General features: G+C 34.9%; 1 protein-coding gene across 1 annotated transcript in view; it reads right to left on the reverse strand.

The window, feature by feature from the left end:
• Nucleotides 1–20,294, reverse strand: part of LOC148939501 (proteasome adapter and scaffold protein ECM29) — a 157,742-nt gene extending 137,448 nt beyond the window's left edge. Inside the window, exons 1-4 of the mRNA XM_089106894.1 lie at nucleotides 20,139–20,294; nucleotides 14,581–14,711; nucleotides 9,370–9,486; nucleotides 6,932–7,050 (exon numbers count right to left, since the gene is read on the reverse strand). Coding sequence (XP_088963020.1) covers nucleotides 6,932–7,050; nucleotides 9,370–9,486; nucleotides 14,581–14,711; nucleotides 20,139–20,151 — 380 coding nt within the window. The 5' untranslated portion in view covers nucleotides 20,152–20,294. The remainder of the gene's footprint in view (nucleotides 1–6,931; nucleotides 7,051–9,369; nucleotides 9,487–14,580; nucleotides 14,712–20,138) is intronic.
• Between the last annotated feature and the right edge of the window lie 596 nt (nucleotides 20,295–20,890).

Here is a 20,890-nt window from a genome sequence, read left to right on the forward strand (position 1 = left end):
ATTGAATTATACGAAAAAGATTGATATTGCCGGTACTAAACCTTGTAAAATCCCGCACTTTATAGGGTAAAATCCGCTGACGATGTCACTCAACGTTGACTTACCTTATCTTCCATTCAAATATAATTTAATCAAACCTAAGCCAACATCTTTTATCCCAGACTAGACAGGCGACGCATCAACAATTCAAAATCCACAGTGTCGAACGCTTTTTTGAAGTCGACAAGGATCGTTAAAGGAATAAAACCTTTTTTTAGAGCTCCATTGACTACATCCAGAAGATGGTGAACAGCATGGCTAGTAGAATGTTTACTACGGAATCCAAATTGGCTGTCACACAATATTCCTAGTTATCCAAATATTCATAAAGTCTCATGTGAATTATCTTTTCATAGATTTTAGAAAAAATAGGTAATAACGAAATCGGTCGCCAATTCGATAGTTCTTGTTTGTTGCCCCCTTTAAACAATTGTATTACCTTTGCCAGTTTAAGACCACTAGGGAATTCACTGGTCTGGAGTGATAGATTTATCAAATCAATTAGACAAGGTAATATACAAACTAGGATAGCATTTACAGCTCTAAGATTAAGTCCATCTATTCCGGCCGAGTTGGACTTCAGTCCCTTCACAGTGCTCTCGATCTCCATTGCTGTGCACTTCTCGAACAAACAAAATACACCCTTCGCCTCGATTATCAATAAAGGACTTCTCCAGATATCTTCTAGACTTTTTAGCTACTTCTTCCTTAATACTTGCGCCTATGTTCGTGAAATATTTTCCTAATTCATCTGCCATTTCCTGTTTATCAGCGATTTCACTTCCATTCACCAACAGACTTTTTACTCCATCATTATCATTAGTCTTCCCTTTTAAAACCTCATTTATTAGTCGCCAGGTTTTTTCATCACCACTTTTACCATCAAAAGCAGAAGCATAATATGCTTTTTTCTCACTGCGACGCTTATGGTTAACTTTGTTTCTCACTCGCTTAAATTCTTCAAATAAACTCACATTTTCTGGGCTCTGTAAATGTTTTTCAAAAAGCTGGACATTTCATGCAATTCTGTGCTTTCTTGGCTATATATATATATATATATATATATATATATATATATATATATATATATATATATATATATATATATATATATATATATATATATATATATATATATATATATATATATATATATATATATATATATATATATATATATATATATATATATATATATATATATATATATATACCTTGGGCAAATGTGATACACGAGTTTGATAACCATAAACGTAAGTTTCTTTATACTAAATTGCTTTGACCTGTCTAAAAACCGGAGCCTTCGGGAAATGGGACAAAGAAAAAGAATTTTTTAAGGCGTACACCACTTTAGGAGTGTACTCAGACCTTCTTTAAATTTGATAAGCAGTGGATCATAATCAAGCAGACTTTACCAAGAAATTTTAGATCACTATATTTGTTCGTTCGAGGAGCTATATTCGAAGTTTTTCAAGACAGGAATTCAGCAAAGCATGGAGGTTTGCAGCCTGCAAGCGTCTAAGATACGAAGGTTGTGGTCAGAATTGTGGCCAAAACAGTGGCCAAATATTTCTTAGAGTATTTCTTTTTTATGTGTAGGGGCTACAAGGGGCTATACTTCTTAGAATATACTATATTCTAATTTGCCCACAAGGGGCTTAGAACATACTACATTCTAATGCTACATTATATTTCTTAGAGTATTTCTTTTTATCTGTAAGGGCTACAAAGGGCTATAGGGGCTATACAAAATTTTAAGCTAATCTCTCCATATTCAAAATCACTTTCATTGTCCAAGCAAGCAAGTCGAGTCGCTGCCGATCTCAGGCGGTGAGTTCCAAGCAAATAAAGCCAGAAAACTTCAGGTGAATCTACTTAGATTTTTCAAGACCCAGATTTTGTCCATCACACCATAGTCTAATACCCGCTGGCTCTTTATTTTTGCTGCATCACACCGCAGACAAACCCTTCCCTCGCTAGTTTTTGTCAATCCTTGTTGTATTAAATTTAAAAAAAAAAACAAGTTTTTTTAACCGAAAGTAAGGAGCGGCATTAAAACTTAAAACAAACAGAAATTATTCCGTATATGAAAGTGCCTCAATGTCTCACTCTTTACGCTAAAGTTTTTATTGTTTGAAAAAATAGAGTTGTGAGTCAAACTTTAGCGTAAAGAGCGAGACGTTGAGGAGGGGACAGCCCCTTTCATATACGGAATATTTCCTGTTCGTTTTAAGTTTTAATGTCGCTCCTTACTTTCAGTCAAAAAAAACTTGCAGGTTTTGAATTAATGCAGGTTTTGATTTTGGCTCACCGTAGATCAATAATTAAAACAAAATTTGCATATTAATTTTACTTTTATTTGGTTAAATGGCTTTCTCGAAAGTTGTTTAATTTTATTTACGAACGTTTTTATTAGTAATAAATATCCGTAACTTACGAATTAACATACGTATCGAACTTCTATATTCGTATATTTTTAATACGTATATGAGGGGGTTCGCCCCCTAGTCAATACCTCGCTCTTTACGCTAAAGTTCGAATTTCGTTCTAATTCTTTAAAAATGACCCCTTAATCACAAAGGCCGTTAATTACAATAAATAGCTCTTATGAAAGTGCTAAAGAAATTTTGGCTTAAAGAGCGAGGTATTGACTTGGGGGTGAACCCGATCATATATGTAATAATTTCTGTTCGTTTAAGTTTTGATGTTGCTCTTTACTTTCAGTTGAAAAACTTTTTTCATTTAATTTCTGATCGTTTTTTTTAAATAATGCTCCGGTGCCCCCTTGATAGCAATGTCCCTTCCCCCATGATAACTTCATCCATGGAAAGATCCTCCCATATAAACCCCGACCCAACAACCCCCCCCCCCTACCAGAAAAAAATTCCCCCTGAAAACGTCTGTATACTTCCCAATAACCAATACTATATGTAAACATTGGGTAAAGTTCATAACTTTCAGACCCTCCCCCCGGGGACTTAGTGGGAATCCTTGATGAAGTTATCCTTGATGACATAGTTATTATATTTTCTACCATGCTGAACAAAATGGCTATCTCAAAATTTTGATCGGATGACTTTGGGAAAAAAATGAGCGAGGAGGGGGCCTAGTTGCCCTCCATTTTTTGATCACTTAAAAATGGCACTACAACTTGTAACTTCCGTTCGAATGAGCCCTCCCACGATTTTCTAGGACCACTGGGTCAATACGATCACCCCTGGGAAAAAGAAATAAATAAATAAATAAATACGTATCCGTGATCTTTCTTCTGGCAAAAAATGCAAAATTCCACATTTTAGCAGATAGGAGCTTGAAACCTCTATATCAGGTTTTTCTAATAAGCTTAAATTGATGTTGTGATTTTCATTAAGGCTCTATGGTTTTGAGAGGGCGTTTCTCCCTTTTTTCGAAAATAAGACAAATTTTCTCGGGCACGTTACTTTGGATGTGTTGAACTAATCATAATGAATCTTATATATTTAAAATCAGCATAAAATTTTAACTCTTTTGACGTATCTATTGGTATCAAAATTCCGTTGTTTAGAGTTTCGGTTACTATTGAGCCGGGTCGCTCCTTACTTACAGTTCGTTAGCACGAACTGTTTGATAGGCATACTGTGGATTTGAAGATGTAAAGACCTCTAAACCTCTCCTTCTAGCAATTCCGACATTTTTGTTTTTTACCAACCGTTTCTTGATTAATATTAAATAAAGAAACAAGTTTTTCAACTGAAAGTAAACAGCAACATTAAAACTTAACGAACAGAAATTATTACGTATATGAGGGGGTTCGCCCCCTCGTCAATACCTCGCTCTTTACTCTAATTTTTTTTTTGAACTTTTAAAAGAGCTTATTATTCTAATTAAACGGCCTTTATGGTTCAGGAGCCATTCTTAAAGAATTGGGACAAAATTCGAACTTTAGCGTAAAGAGCAATGTATTGACGAGGGGGCGAACACCCTCATATGCGTAATAATTTCTGTTCATTTTAAGTACCAATGTTGCTCCTTACTTTCAGTTGAAAAAACTTGTTTTTTTTATTTAATTTCTGATGGTTTTTAAATAATGCTGGGAAATCTGGCACCCTTTCCATGGAAAATTCCTCCATGGAAAGACCCTCCCACGTAACCTTCTTCCCCCCCCCCCACACAAGAAAAAATCCCCCTGAATACGTCTGTATGCTTCCCAATAACCAATACTATATGTAAACAATGGGAAAAGTTCACAACTTGCAGGCCTTCCCCCCGGGGGGATTAAGTCATCCTCAAAGACATAGTTATTAGATTTTTCGACTATGCTGAACAAAATGGCCATCTCAAAATTTTGATCGGGTGACTTTGGGAAAAGAAACGAGCGTGGGAGGAGGCCTAGTTGCCCTCTAATTTTTTGGTCACTTAAAAACGGCACTAGAACTTTTCATTTGCGTTCGAATGAGCCCTCTTGCGATATTCTAGGACTACTGGGTCGATCCGATCAGCCCTGGGGAAAAAAAAGAACAAACACGCATCCGTGATCTTTCTTCTGGCAAAAAATACAAAATTCCACATTTTTTCAGATAGGAGCTTGAAACCTCTACAGCATGGTTTTCTGAAACGCTGAATCTGATGGTGTGATTTTCATTAGGATTCTATGAATTTTAGGGGGTGTTTCCCCTTTTTTCGAAAATAAGGCAAATATTCTCAGATATCAGAAACTTGATCAGCATAAAAATTCGATATGTATCTATTGGTTTCAAAATTCCGTTTTTTGGGGTTTCGGTTACTATTGAGCCGGGTCGCTCCTTACTTACAGTTCGTTACCACGAACTGTTTGATATCAGGAATAATTATACTTTTTTCTTAACGCGAAAACCTGTTTTTACTTAACAAAAGGGCAAGAATTTAATTCGAATAAAAAAAAAAAAAATCTCAGATCAGTTCCTTAGGGGAGAAAACCTCCACCCTTAAAGTACGTTGAAACATATATTCAAAAAAAGGATCAGAAAAAAAGCGAAGATTCTTTTGCAGAAAGGCTTAAGCTTCATAGTTTTAAAAATTAAAGGAAAACAGGTTCCCTCTTATATGGAGTTATTCCATATACCTATTAATTATATTCCTATTAATTATTATTTCCTATTAATTATTTATTCCTATTAACCTATTAATTATTCACCTATATATATTGTATAGCTACGCATGGATAAAAGAATATAGTATGCCTACATTAAAGGGTTTTCAACAAAAAGGGGGGGGGGCAGGAGGTCTTCCACACCATTAAAGAGCCGAAATGAGGCAAATTTTCGATTAGAGGGTTCTTGGTGGATGTAACTGGACTCTTATTTGTAGTAATTTGGATCTTTTTAAATTTGACTTGATTATTCATTCTAATTTATGTCAGTTCTGGGTTTATGTGTTTATTCATCGATATTTCTTCTGTTTTTAAATTCGATTCTGTTCTTTATTTTATTTTCTCTTGGCTTTAGGTTTGATTTATTCATTCAAAGTAAATTCTACTCTTTTGAGACTTATTATATTATTATACTAAAAGAATTTACCTTGTTTTAGGTTTTTAATTCCAGAAGCATCCCATAAGATACTATTTTACAGGGATGCTGGAGGGGATCACCAATACTACTGTATATACTCGGGCTTGTGCCCTTGAAGCCCCAACCCTGAGTGTCTGTCGTGACAAAAAACAAAAATTGAACTTTCCTAGCTTATCAGGTGAGGAGTGAAAAAAGGGGAAAAAACGTCACCTGACATTGAGTGAATGGAATATGTCTATTTTGCGTTTTAGTTAGATAGAAAATTTTAAATATACAAATCGTGATGATTTCTCGTAGTGATTTTACTGAGGCTGTAAATGTAATTAATTTACGACAAAAATGTCATATACCTATTTTCATTACAACAACAATACCACCTATTTACTTCTTATCCTATCTCTGTGCTTCAGTCCTTCCGCGACATGTGAATTAAGCCTTTGTCCAAATGCTATCCATACCACCATTCCTTAATCAGACTTAAATTTTTCATAGGTAAAGAAATTCATTCAGTTAAGTAATTTGTAAAAGCTACAATTTAGGGTAGAAGGTAGTTTCCCTGAAGCTAATTTACATGAAACGTTATCTGGCGTTGTTTAGTTAATTGTTGATTAGTATGTTGAAACGTTAGTCAGGCGTTGTTTTGAACTACCATTCCCACCCACCCTTTCGCACAAAAAAAAATTCTAGCACAAATGTTCCTCACCTCATTCAAATATTTGAATTAAGAGACAATTGCATGTGAACCTCTTTTTCCACAAAGCAACTCTATGCGTAACAAAAATTAAAATTTATTTGAAATTACAGTCATCACCACTGTATATCTGAGCCTTTCCAATGGATGGCCAAACATGAATAACAAAATGAGTTCTTTGAAAGAACCACAGGGACCCTCAAGTGACAGTGCCTGCAATTGTTATATGACATTGGCTATTAAGATCTCTTACACCGATTTACATAAGTTTCGTAGCAATATAATTTTTTTAATTGGTAGATTCAAATAGCTGACACTATTATTTTGCATACGGAATAAATAGAAACTGTTGGTAGATAATGTTAGGAGACAGAAAAAGAGAGTTAACTTGTTAAAAATCAAGCGACTCAAAAGATTTTACTGGCTCTTTTCAATAGCTTAAAATTTCACAAAGAAAAACCAATCAGGTAGAACTTACCTTTCTTTCTTTTTATTTTCTTTATTGGTTTAAGAGAATACGTCAAAGACGCACAGTAATCGAATCAAAACAGAATTTTCACCCTGGAATTCCACAAAAGTAATCTTTTTTTTTCTCTTTGCTGTGCCCATTGTGATTTGTCTTTACAGTGGAAACAGAACCAGCACCCTTGATACTGATAGCCTGTGAAAAACTTACCCAATTTGCTGTTGTTCTGGTACTGCTTCTAGTGATTTGATCAAAGATGGTAGTAAATTCACTTGTGTATCTGGTCCGAGTCTTGGAAAACCCATTTTCACGTACGTGAGCACAAAGTTCTAAAGAACAAATATAACATTTATTTGGAATACAAGTCATTTTGTCGTTAACTAGTCGTGAGACCAGGAATAATTCTTCGGGAGGTCCGATATTTACCTCCTCCTACAAATACTAGCCTACATCAAAACATAACTCAGTTAGTAAAAGTTAGAAAAAAAATATATCTAAAATTTTTATTTAGACAGTGAAAACAAAACTTAAGTGAAGGTCTGGATATTTTTGAAACACGTCTTTCAGACATTTGAACCAGTGTGTCGAACTCAATATAGGCATCTGGAAAGTCCTTGGTGTTGCATACTTTGGATTTTTTCAGGAATGTCAAAGTCATTTGTGAGCCCAAGATTGCGAGTAAAATTGTTGACCATTTTAGCTAATCAGACTTGTTATCTGGATTTAAACCTTTTGAGTGTTGATATATAGAACTGACAGTTTTCCTATTAGCAGATTTTCTTTACGTAATAAACACCATAATTTTCTACACTTATAAATTATCATAGGCAGCGCAATCGCGCTGCCTAAGTAAAAACCGATGTTGGCACAATGCATTATTATTTTTTGCTTTCCATACCAGGGCACTTCGTATCGAAGGAGTTGTCGTAGAAACTTCGAAAAGGGCTCATTCAATTGGAAATGGGAGTTGCTAGTGACCTCTTTGATAGTCAAAAGTGATTGGAAGCCAACTAACGCCTCTTCAACGCCCACCATTTCCCCAAACCCATCCAATCAAAATTTTGAGATAGCCATTTTGTTCAGCGTAGTTAATTTCCGGATAGAAAATATGAGTTTGAGGAGGACACTCCCACACAACCCTTGGAGCAAGGGTTTTAAGTTATGCCCTGGGGCATATAAGAACGATGTTAGCACAATGTATTATTTATTTTTTTTGTTTCCTTTAGACCAGGGCCCTTCGTATCGAAGACGTTGTCGCAGAAACTTCGAAAAGGGCTCATTCAACTGGAAATTGGAGTGGCTTGTGCCCTTTTTAATAGTCGAAAAAGGCAACTAACACCCCTTCCACGCCCACCATTTCCCGAAAGACATCCAGTCAAAATTTTGAGATACCCATTTTGTTCAGCGTAGTTGATTTCCGGACAGAAATTATGTTTTTGAGGAGGACACTATCCCACAGCCCTCAGGGCAAGGGTTGTAGGTTATGCCCTGGGGACATATTAGGTTTTTTATAGAAAGCATTGTCGTAGAAACTTTAAAAAAAAAATCATTCCATTGGAAATTCAAAGGGCTAGTGCCCTTTTTAATAGTTGAAAATGATTGGAGGACAAACCCCCCCCCCCCTCCACATCCCTAATGGGCAAGGGTTGTAGATTATGCTCCGGGGACATATAAGCTTTTTATAGAACGCGTTGTCGTAGAAACTTCAAAAAGGGCTCATTCGATTGGAAATTGAAATGGCTAGTGCCCTTTTTAATAGTCGACAGTGATTGGAAGGAAACTAACACCCCTTCCACGCCCACTATTTCCCCAAGCACATCCAATGAAAATTTTGAGATAGCCATTTTGTTCCATGCAGTTTGAAGTTCAGGAATTTGTACCTTTGAGCAGGACACTCCCCCCACAGTCTTCAGGGCAAGGGTTATAAGTTATGCCCTGGGGGAATATAAGGTTTTTATTGAAATCTTTGTTGTAGAAACTTGAAAAGGGGCTCATTCGATTGGAAATTCAAGAGGCCAGTGCCTTTTTTAATAGTCGAAAGTGATTAGGGGGCAACTAACAACCTTCTTAAGTCCATCCTTTCCCTAAATATATCCAATCAATACTTTTTGATAGTTATTTTGTTCAACGGAGTTGAAAGTTTTGGAAATTACGTCTTTAAGAATGATAACCCCTCCCCCTCCCCACCTCCCTCTAGGTAAGGATTGCGATTTTGGCCCTGGGGGCATATCAGGTTTTTTATATACTATGATTTCGGGTTAGCTTCAAAGAGAGAGAATTCGGTAGAATATGCATATACGCAAGGCCCTTTTAATAGTCAACAGGTAGTGGAGAGCATCTAACCTTCCTCTCACGCCCACTTTTCCCAAATATATCCAATCAAAATTTTGAGATATCCATTTTGTTCAACTGGAAATTAGGTCTTTTAGGATGATAACCCCCTTAGAGCCCTCAGTGCAAGGGTTGTAAGTTATGCCTTGGGGGCACATAAGGTTTACATTGAAAGTTAAATGTTGAAAGTTGAAACCATATGTGGGGAGTGTACGGTCAAACAATTTCCCATGAAACATCTGAATCTCAGATACCAGGTGAGACAGAAAACACCTGGTCCAGCTGTAAGTACCCATATGTGCACATCTGGTTCTTACCTTGACAAAGGATGAGTTGGTCTTCTTTACAAGACATTCTACCAGTTGATTCATAGGCAGCTGCAAAAGTGGACGGCTTTTCACGCGTTTGTTTAAATGCACAAGAACCTCTAGTACCTGAAATTACAAAATAATAACAAAAATTCTTAGGTATATTTCTCAGATCAAATTCATTTGAAAGAAAATAACAAAATGGTAAGTATAAAAATTTTCATTGTAAATATAACCAACACCATCTAGAGGAGTTTTGCCCAGTAAGCATTAAAAATTTTTCAAAAGATAAATGAGTAGCATAATTTCATTTTTTGAAAAGATAAATGAAGAAGATACCTTGTGCTAGTGTAGTGGAAGCAACCGTGCCTCTCAATCGTAGGTTTTCAGGTTCAGTCCTGCATGGAGCAAGAGATTAATAATAATATTCATTATATACTTTAAGAAATACTATTTATTTATTTTCTTTTTTGCCCTGACGAGGATGGGCTGGGTGTAGAAGGTTGGAGCTGTTCAGGTATTTTGAGATGGTTTGGGGTCTCTGCTCCATCAGAAGTTCCTTTTCTCCGTCCCTATTTCCAACAGGGAAATTCTGCTTGCGTGGCCTCATAGTGGCACCAGGGTGGACCCTTTACGAGTTTTCCTAACCAAAACTGTGACTACTAACAGCGCTGCAGGGTGACCTTGAGGAGTGGCATCCCTCGAAGAAATTATAGCCTAGCAAACGACACAGCATTTGCACTGGATTTGATGAATGGATAATTCTTCTGGGTTTGGTTTGTTTTGGTAAGCTTTTTTGACGCTGAATCACCTCTTCCTAGCTGAATTACCTATAATGGGTTCCCTCCCTGTAATAGCATTATACATGTAGACATGAATATATAATGAGTTGGAGGTAATAGGCTTGAGAGTGTCTGTGCAGGATTTCGACTTTTGTTGATAGAAGAGCATTGCCAAGGGTGGAAAATCATGTTGTGACCAAGATGGGTTCAGGACTGCACAAAGCCTCCATTCAACTGGCGGCCCCAGGGACTTCATGCTGTCCCTTTCTAAGCTGGCTTAAGCGCTTCGTGTAGACTTGAGAAGATATATTATTCCCCGTCCTGTTCTGGTTCTGGGGCCATTCCTTTTCCTCAGGCCACAAGATTTTCAACGATTAAAAGAATATGAAAATTGCAACTTAGAATGTTACGACGTTAAAAAACAACTATCGTATCGAAATTTTGACAGATGAATTCAGATGCTTCGAACTGGACTTATTAGGAGTTTTAGATACCCATATCCCAGGAGGTAGGGAACATAAAATTAGGTGATATAGAATCTTTTTACTCAGGCAGGAAGGATGGGATGCACAGGGAGGAAGTAGGGCTCACTGTGAATAAGGAAGCTGACAAGTCTTGTTTAGGTTGGGAAGGTATTAATAATAGAATGCTAGTCGCTTATTTTATTACTAAAAAGTGCAGGGTATTAGTCATAGTAATATATGCCCCTCTAGAACCGACTGATAGAGATAGTAGGGACTCAGAGGAATTTTACTTACAGCTACAGGAACAAATAAGGAGGGTCCCAGGTAGAAATATGGTGTTTTTATTAGGGGATTTTAATGCCCAGGTCGGTAGAAATAGGGACAGATCGTGTTCTAGCCTAGGTAAATTTGGTGTAGGAAAAGAAAACGGTAATGGTTACAAACTACTGCAATTTTGCAAGTACAAGCAATCTAGTTACAGCCAATATAGTATTTAGTCATAAAAGTTAACATGGTATTCACCTGATGGCAAGACAGCTAACCTTATTGATTATGTTATTGTAAACCGAAGACTAGCAGGAACAAAACAAGACACTAAAATATATAGGAGTGCTGTTATTGATGTCAAAAGTAAAGATCACCATATAGTGGTGTCTAGGGTTAATTTAAAGCTGAAATTGAGGAAGAGTAACTACCTTCAGGGAAGAGTAACTACCTTCAGGGAAGTTATGAAGATGGAAGACTCCAGGATGAGAATTTGAGAGAAACTTCCCAGGAATAGTTGAATACTCAACCGAAGTTTATGGAGGAAAATAGTTAGTGAAGTCGTTGATGGTGTCTAAGGGAAGAAAGTTAGAAAGGCAGCAAGGTACATTACTGAAAACTTTTTAGGATTAATAGAGAGGAGGAAAGGCCTGTGCAAGAGTCATTTGAATGATAGATTATATGGAAATCAGAGGAATGTAAAGAGAGGAGAGAAAACATTAAAATGTAAATTAAGGATTGGTTTAGTGAAGACCATTCATAAGATGTCATCCATAAGATGCAGCCAGTAGGTTTAGTAGTAAAATTTTGTGCTGGCACTTAAACAAATTGAGAGGGAATAGTCAATCTGGACTTGTCCCAGTTAAAGATAGGAACAGGCCGCAATTAGTGAGAAGGAAAGAATTAAAGAGAAATGGGTAGAACACAACATTTTGTGAATGTACTAAACCCTGAAAAGAGTTACAGGAAAAGATATAGAAAAGAATGAAATTTGTTTGTGGTACTTTGGATGTGAAGGAAGATTATTTTGTGAGAATGAATTAGTGACAGTAGGCTAATAAAAGGATTAAAAAATAATAAGGCCCCAGGTTCTGATAGTGTGTTAGACGAATTTTTTTAAAGACGGTTTTTTCAAGGTTGGAGATAAGTTACTTAAGATCATGAATACGATTTTTGAAAAAGAGGAAACACCTAGCAATCTTAGGAAAACTCTTATTAAACCCCTCCATAAAAAAGGTGATAAGAGTGAGTGTGGTACTTATAGGTAGCAAATTACTTAGTATGATTATACTCTTTAGAGTTAGAGATGCTGTAGATAAACTATTAAGAGAAGAACAGTGTGGTTTTGAAAGGGTAGAGGATACGTTGATCAAATTTTACTCTTAGTTTAATAATTGAAAAGTGCCTGAGTCATCAAACACCTTTAGTCCTCGGTTTTACAGATTATGACTAAGTGTTTGACTTAGCTGATAGAAGAGCTTTAGCGAAGGTCCTAACCTAGTATAGTATACAAGATGAATACATTAAAGTGATTAATGTTATCTACGAGAATAACATTGCTGCAGTTAAGGTAAGAAATGGGGTAGTAGCTGGTTGTGCATTAAATCAGGAGTTAAGCAGGGTTGCACTCTATTCCCATTTATATGAATCATTTTGATGAACTTTGTCCTAAGGAGCACAGCAAAGGCAATGGAAGAGCATGGAATCAAATGGAGAAGTAAAACTCTCCTAGACTTAGAATATCCTGATGATTTAAGCATCCTAGAAGAAAATGTTAGCAAAATGAATGAACTTTTAGAGGTTTTGCAAGTTCAGGGTGGAAAAATAGGTTTGAGATTAATGTCATAAAGACTAAATTGCTAGGACTAGGAATAAGTGAGTGTGAAGAGTTAATGTTGGCTAACAAAAAGATCAATCAAGTAGCCTAGACAGCTTCACTTACCTATGTAGTATTATTAGTAAAATGGTGGGTGCAGGGAAGATGCTAAAAGTAGAATAGTCAAGGCCCAGGGTGTTTCTTTTTACAGGTGACAAAATTTTGGAAGAATAGGAATATAAGCCTGCCAATCAAAGATTAGAATATTGGAAGCTACAGTGATGATAGTGGTCAAGTTTGGTTCTGTAGCGTGGGCGCTTTGAGAAATGGAGGAGTTGCTATATGTTTTCCAGAGAAATTGCCTACAGATTGTTTTTGGTTTCCGACTGACTGACTGTATCTCAAATAGTAAGCTGTATAAAAAATGTGGTTCAATCCCGCTATCTAGGGCTTCAATGCAAGAAAGGACAAGAGGGCTAAGGCACATTCTGCAGATGAAGGATAACAGATGGCTAAGACACATTCTGCAGATGAAGGATGACAGATGGCTAAGACAAATTCTGCAGATGAAGGATGACAGATGACTAAGACACATTCTGCAGATGAAGGATGACAGATGGCTAAGACACGATGGCTAAGACACATTCTGCAGATGAAGGATGACAGATGGCTAAGACACATTCTGCAGATGAACAATGATAGATTTCGAAAAATTGTCCTTGTTGGTCAACAGTCGAGGGTCAAACAAAAAGCAGGTTGTCCCTGAATGGGGTGGGAGGATGTTATAAGGAAAGATTTTAGGGAAACAGGAACTTCTTGGGGGGGGGGGGGTAAAGAGGGGTGGCTTTGAATAGATTGGGATGGAGGAGGAGCATGTGTAGAAGTATTGGGCTCAGGCGGCTTTGTGATGCAGTGAGTTGTTAGTAGAAAACGCAGCATTATTGTATTAGATTGCACATTACAAATACTACATCTGATATCAGCAATCCACTAAAGCAAAGTCGACTGAGGTCAATTCAGTATTGTAAGCTTTTCTTGGAATGACTTGATTCAGGCCTTCACACCTCCCAAAACATTTTTCTCTTTCTTTAAATCCTTTCCCATAGTCTCTTTCCATTATATTTTGATGACATGCTGCTAATCTGGATAGTTTAAAAGTACTAATTCCCCCCTCCCTGCCCCCCTCCAATTGAAACTACTGATTTGTTAAGGTTATTGTCCTATCAATTTTTCTTGTAGATTATCTACTTTATTTAAATTCACATTTTTCTGATTTTGCTTATTGCACAAAAAGCGTAGCATTTTTTTCTAAGCTCTCACTATCAAGAGAAACAAGACTAAATAAAAAGTTTGAAGTATCTCTAGAAATTTCGTTCTGCTCATGAATTCATCAAAAATAAGAAATAATGATCAATATTATTATCCCTTTCAAAATTAGACAGAATTTCACAAACACAATTCAAACATTCCATGCCTTAGTGTTACTCAAGACAATATATAAAGTCATTGGGTAGAAACTGGCCACTAATGAAGGAGGAATAGTAACTGTCCAGACAGGGGAAGAGGAAAACCAATCAGTTAGAGGATAAAAAAGGATGCAATGCAAGAGTCTAAAGTCAGAACCAGTTGTGCTGATCTCCATTTCATGGTCCTTCAGCCATGAAGGAGCAAATTAACCATCCTTGTTTAGATAATACAGAGCAATGTAAATATGCTTTTCTCTGTCTCAAGGTGGACAGTTGGTTAATAATTACATTATATCTGCATTTGGTTCCTTTTCTCTATATTTTAGTTAGATAAACTCTAGTGGCTTGAGAAAATTACTGCAACTAGTGAAAATTCATCACAAAAAGAAATGCTTATTTATAAAATAGGAATATAATGAGAATCATACCTTCTTCCTTACTCCTTCCTCCTGACTATCAAGTTTCACAATAACTGGTAGAAGAAATCTTGAGACGAGAATTTCTAACTTCTCATCTGTTTCAGCCATACTTATGAGCAATAGGACTCTTTCAAGTAATGCTAGAAGAAATTGCATTAAATAAAGATTAACTACTATCAATTCATATGGACCTATCCAATAAGATTTGTTTGAATTTGAGCAAAAAAATATGTTTATTTCAAATGAAAATAAAAGGAAAAGATAAAAAACGGATAGGCATTATCCAATATGCATGTAAAATTGACACTTTAAGAAAAATGCTTTGTGGGATAAGGCAAAATTTCATGTTTTGTTTATGAGGGTTTATTCTTTTTGTCTAGGGCTCTCAGACATGCTTGGTTTAAACAATTCCTTCAAATGAATAATAACAATATTCAATTTGTTACTGTCCATTTTGCAGAAGTGGAGTAAATTAAAGATATATAAAAAAACATCAAAAGACATATAAGTCATTTAAAAAAAACCTAAGAATATGAACAAAAAACTAAAAAGAAATGAATAGAAGTAGAATGGAATAGAATTAATACCTGCCTCCAAATCAATTGATCTGATTAATATCTATAGTTTTTGCCAAAAAGTAAACATTTGCAGCTTTGGGGCATCCTCACATGGATACTCATCTACTACCCTCTTGAAAATTGATCAGTAACTATGGAATGTTGTTGATAAATGAATGATACCTCAAATGAATATTCCCAGTTGAATTAAAATTTCAAACTCTTGGCTACATCCTTTCAGAATGTTTACTTGGAAATATTTTGGCCTTTTAAAGCAAAAATTGTAGTTTTGTGGTACAAAATCCAAAAAAAATTTAACCTTTCATAATGTGTTTTTTTCAAAACTAGAATAGGTCCTAAAATTAAATTTTATCACCCACTGCTCTTTCTAGGAATTCAAAAAATCTTAGTTTTGTGTAACTACCCCAGAGGAAAAAACAATTTAACATACAAGCATGACTATCCTTCCAAGAGAATACAAAATTCATAGCAGCATGTATATAAATCTAGAATCTCCTTTCTTGAGGTCATGCTAAGATTACAGAATCAAAACCACACTCCTTTATGGGGTGTTTTGCTTATTTGGCTACAATTATGCAAGTTTTTGTGCTAGTAAATGTTGATTGGTAACTTTAAATTTAACAAATCTTACATACTTAGGGTCAACACAAATAAAAACCCTTTTGGTCTGTATATTATCTTAAATCTTCTAAATTTTGGGGATAATTTTCTAATGTAGTTAAAAAAAAACTAAGGTCCAACATTACTTAAAGCATTTATGGTTGGCTTCTGAATAGGATAATGCAAAGAAACCTTAACACAACCTTCATAAAAGACTAGCAGTAGATCAGATATTGAATTATACCTGGCACCACAAATTTAGGAATTAAAAAAGATATTCCAACACTCACTTAAAAATGGTTCAAATTAAAGAGTTATAAAACATAAAGGTAACAGGTACTGATGTAGATGAACAAATTGATCTTAAAACAATTAAAATTTTAAATAAATACTCAAATCATGTTGAAACAAGAAAAAATTACTAAAAACAGGGGTTTGGCTACTACCCCTCCCCTTAAACAAAAATATTTTAAAGTCTATTGTGTCATGACTGAAAAATACATTTTAAACACAATTTTTATAATTACAACATTAAAAATAAAATAAAACTACTAAATGAATTTTTGAATTGCTGAGATTTCTAGGAATTAATATCATATATATAAAACAATAATTTTTTTTGCTAGGTTTTGACAAGTTGAAACAAACTTTAAAATTAAAGAATTCTGATCTAAATACATCTAGTTTCCAGTTTAAACACATATGACACAATATTCTTTAGAAGGTTCCTGCTAGGGCAGAGAGCAGTAACTAAACTCCTTTTTATTTTAAGTATTTATTTACCTACTGGTTTCATGCATAAAAAACAACAAAATCAGAAACTGCTATGTAATGTATAGGGCTAATGTCTAGCCCCATAAGGAAGGAATGAGATGAGTATTAAATTTGAGAAAAGTACTGAATAGAAAGTCAAATGGTATATTTCTTCCTATTTTCTATCTGATATTCATCTTACAACATGAATTTTTGAAAAAAATTTCTAAACTATTATATATCTGCTTGAAACTTGATTCAACCTGGCCATGAAATACAAACAAATAGCAAAAAATTTGAAAAAGTAAGCCAAAATCAAGAACAAAGACTCAAACAAGCTTGCTTATACCTGCTAGTAGTCCAACTGTTACTTTTTTGCAAGCTTAAATCAAGGTTTAAAACAAGCTGTTAGCAAGGCAAATCCTTGACTTGAACTAGTTTCAGGTTCACAACTTTGAAAGTATATTTATAGCAAGCTTTCAAAACAAGTCAATGGAAATCTTTGGTTTCCTTTGATATGAGATATAAGGCTGATAAGATGCATGATTTGTATTACATTTAATTCCTTTACAGTGTCTACTAGCAACTATCTGTTACCTTGTGGAGTCTAATTTGATTTTGACCAATGATTTGATTTGTTAGAAAAACCCTTTTCATAATATAACTAACAATTTTCTGCTAGAAACACAGTGGATTGCAGAAGTTTTAGTTAGGTTTAGTTAGGAAATATTGCCAAAATCCAGGGTGAAATAAAAAATCAATAAATATAATACAATGAGCTAAATTCACTTATTAATGTCTCTAATCAAATGTGTCTTGTTGAATACAACAAGTATCATTATATTCTATATTTTATATCAGATCAGAACTTTTACATTGTGCCCTAATTTGTGCATCCCTTTAGGCCTTTGCACCTCAAAAAAATAGATAAACTGAGATTTTTATTTTATAGTATAGTTTTATGTCCTATTTTATATTTTCATATTTTATTCCATTCTGTCCTTTGATGAAATAATTTTGTTTTAAATCACAATGTATTACTAGAGCTATATCTAGGACCATTAGGGAGGTGGGAGTCAGTAGAGGCTCATTGACAGAAAAGAGACCAAGATATTTGGAAATGGTACATAATGAGAAATCTAATTGCAGTAACTCCAGTTTTAAAGCTCTGATGCCCATCTGGAAGAATAAGAACTTAACAATAACTCTCAAAATGAGACTCTTCTACTCCCTCATTATTCTGATTGCCATCTATGCCTGTGAATCCTGGATGCTCAAAACAGGCAATCAACGCCACCTAGCTGCCTTTGAAACCAAATTCCTACAACACATTGCTGGTATCACCTTCCACAACAGAATCTCCAACTCCAAGCTTCTCCATAATCTGAAAGTCAAATTTACAATACTGGACAAAATAAAACTACAACAACTCAAATGGCTTGGACATACACAATGCATGGCTAGCACTTGTCTCCCAAAGATAACCTTTGATGGATGAGTACATGGTTCTCAACCCAGAGGTCATCCTCCAAAGAGATGGAAAGAAAACTTCTCACCTAACAACCTGCCACAACTCTGCCACCTGGCCAACAACAGAAGCACCTACAGGAGGCACATCAATGAACTGGTTAAAGAAGAGGCCCCAAAACAACCTTCAAGGACAGATGGGACATAAGTCAAGTCAAGTCAATGGCAGTAACTTGGGATGTAATGTAAAAAAAAAAATTATATTTCATAAAATATACAATCAAACTGTAGGCTACTACTTCTATTTTCTCAGGATGTTTCTATTTAAATTATAGGCTATAGTAAATTATAACCTAGGAAACAACACAGCATTTGCTCTGGATCATGACTAATGGGTGATTTTCTGGGTCTTATTTGTTAATGTGGGCTTTTTTGGATTTATTTATTTCATTAGATTTTCTGTGTCTATGTCTATTTCTGATAATTTTAGTCACTTTCTACAACTACTGTCCAAGTTTGACAAAAAAAAACAGTAAAATTCTACTTTAGCTACTTTTGGCTATCTTGGAAAAGGATTAGGTTAGGAAAATAAAACTTTCAGGGATGGGTCTACAGGCTAAAGTATGTCATGGGAAGGTATTTGAAGTACCTACCTCCACTCCTTCCCCCTCTAGAGGGTCCTGACCTTTAAAAATATGCATATTATACAAGTGAAACCCTGCAAAATAGATCTTCTGCTTAAATGAAGTACAACAAAATTGTTTCCAGCTTCAAAACTTTGTTCAATCCAGATTTATAAGGTTTTAAATATATGCAAGTTTATTTCCTAAACTTTGAAAAAAAACATTTACATTGCTTAAAATTCTACCCAAATAACAGGAATTGCATTTTCAGAATTAAAGCCAAAGAAAAAGAAACTAATAACTGATAATTAAGGTAAAATATTTTTTTGTCAAAATTTCAATACATATAGACCTGTTATGTAGGCAAATTTCAGGACCCTCTAGAGGGAGAAGGAGTTGAGGTAGGTACTTCAAAATACCTTCCTGGGACATATTTTAGCCTATAGACCCATCCCTGAAAGTTTCATTTTCCTAACCTAACCTTTTCAAGATAGCCAAAAGTAGCTAAAGTAGAATTTTATCAAAAAACCCTTGTGTATAATTTTCCTAATAATGATAACTTATAAAATCAGTCCACTTGTGTGTCAAATCTAGCCTAGGCCTATATTTTGCTTCATTAGGGAGACTGGGGCAAAATTTCACAGACTAAAATTATTATATTTGGAAATTAGGCTATATAGGAAAAAGAACATCAGAGTATTTTCCTTTTCAAATTTAACCAGTAAATTTTTACCAAATCATGTTATTGACTTACAAATAAAGTGAATATACCACTTTATGCCTTGTTTAGGCTCTGGTAAAGTTCTACCAAATCATATTAGTTTTTTAGGAAAATATCTAATAAAACGTTTTAGGCTTTGTTTATTCTTTTTATGATTTAATTTCGCTTTTATTTTGTAATTTGGTTTCAGCCCCCCCCCCCTAGAAATGCAAAATCAGGGTTAGGTTTGGTATATCCGCTATAGGGGGGGGCGGAAAATCCATTCCAATTTAAAATCGTTTTTTTGTTGATAAACGAATACAAAATTACTAAAAAATGTTTTTAACTTTATTCCTAACTCAATAATATGATTTCGTAGAGCTTTACCTAGGCTCTTTCCAAATATAATAATCATTTTTGTCAGAAATGAATGTTACCCCCACTCCTATAGGCCTAGGCTATAGGCTATACCAATTCAGGGTATATAGGCTATTTGCACATTATGGGGGTGGGGGCAAATTTTATTTCTAATGTAAATGGGAGGTAAGTCTAAAATTCCCCCCCCCCCAATGTGCAAATATATACCCTGAATTGGTATATATGGGTGGGGGTAAAATTCATTTCTGACAAAAATGATTATTATATTTGGAAAAAGCATAAAAAAAAGCATCGGGTGGTATATTCACTTTATTTGTAAGTCAATAGTATGATCTGGTAAAAACTTACCATTTAACCTAGGCTAGCCTATGTCTTAGAAGTAGCCTTCACCAGAATGACAGCCCTGGATGGGGATCAAGGCCTATGCTACGGATCTTATTATGAAGGGTGCATCAAGAAAATTCTAACCATTGTCATCCATTTCGGAATATTTGGTTAACGACGATTATTGAATACTACAGCCTGTTTTTAAATATTTATGAGTAGTATAACGTTTCACACATTTAAATTTTGCAGAATATTATATTAAGATTGCCCATATTATTTAATAAGTGATACATTTTTCAGCCTAAAAGTTCACTTTTAACATTAAAAGTGCACAGCTGTTGCTTACTACAGGGAGGTTCATAGCTCAAACTCACCATCAAAACTGCAAGAGCGAGGGTGATTCCAACCTGAAAACAGCACAAGTTTAAAAAAAATATATATTTATAAAACTGAACTGTTAAATAAATTTAAAAATTCTTACCATGGTTTGACGTCGAAATTTGGGCCTTCCAAAACTGTGAAGTAAATGTTACATATGGAAAAACTTACGGGTTCAAATAATAAGAACTTTGTGAATCTTAAAGGTAAGGTTAATTAGCAATAAAATTTTAATAATATAAATAATATTTATTATTCAAGAAGAAATCCACTAAGTCCGAAAATAAGGGCCAAGTAACCTGATTCATAAAGAAGAGGAATGTAACTTCTAAAAGCTAAGTTTATATTTAGTCAGAGATCTACAGAAAACCCAAGATGTTTTTATATTTTTGTGACAAATTAAAACCTAAAATAGAATTGATTTGTTTAGCAAAATAAAAAGAATTGAAATCGTGTCTAGAGTCGGAAAGATTTGTATGACTCATGGTGATTTTAACGCTATAAAAACCCAAAAA

Source organism: Artemia sp. Qi Xiang Cuo, chromosome 21 (genome assembly GCF_049724085.1).
Source record: "Artemia sp. Qi Xiang Cuo chromosome 21, ASM4972408v1, whole genome shotgun sequence".
NCBI classification, from domain to species: domain Eukaryota; kingdom Metazoa; phylum Arthropoda; class Branchiopoda; order Anostraca; family Artemiidae; genus Artemia; species Artemia sp. Qi Xiang Cuo.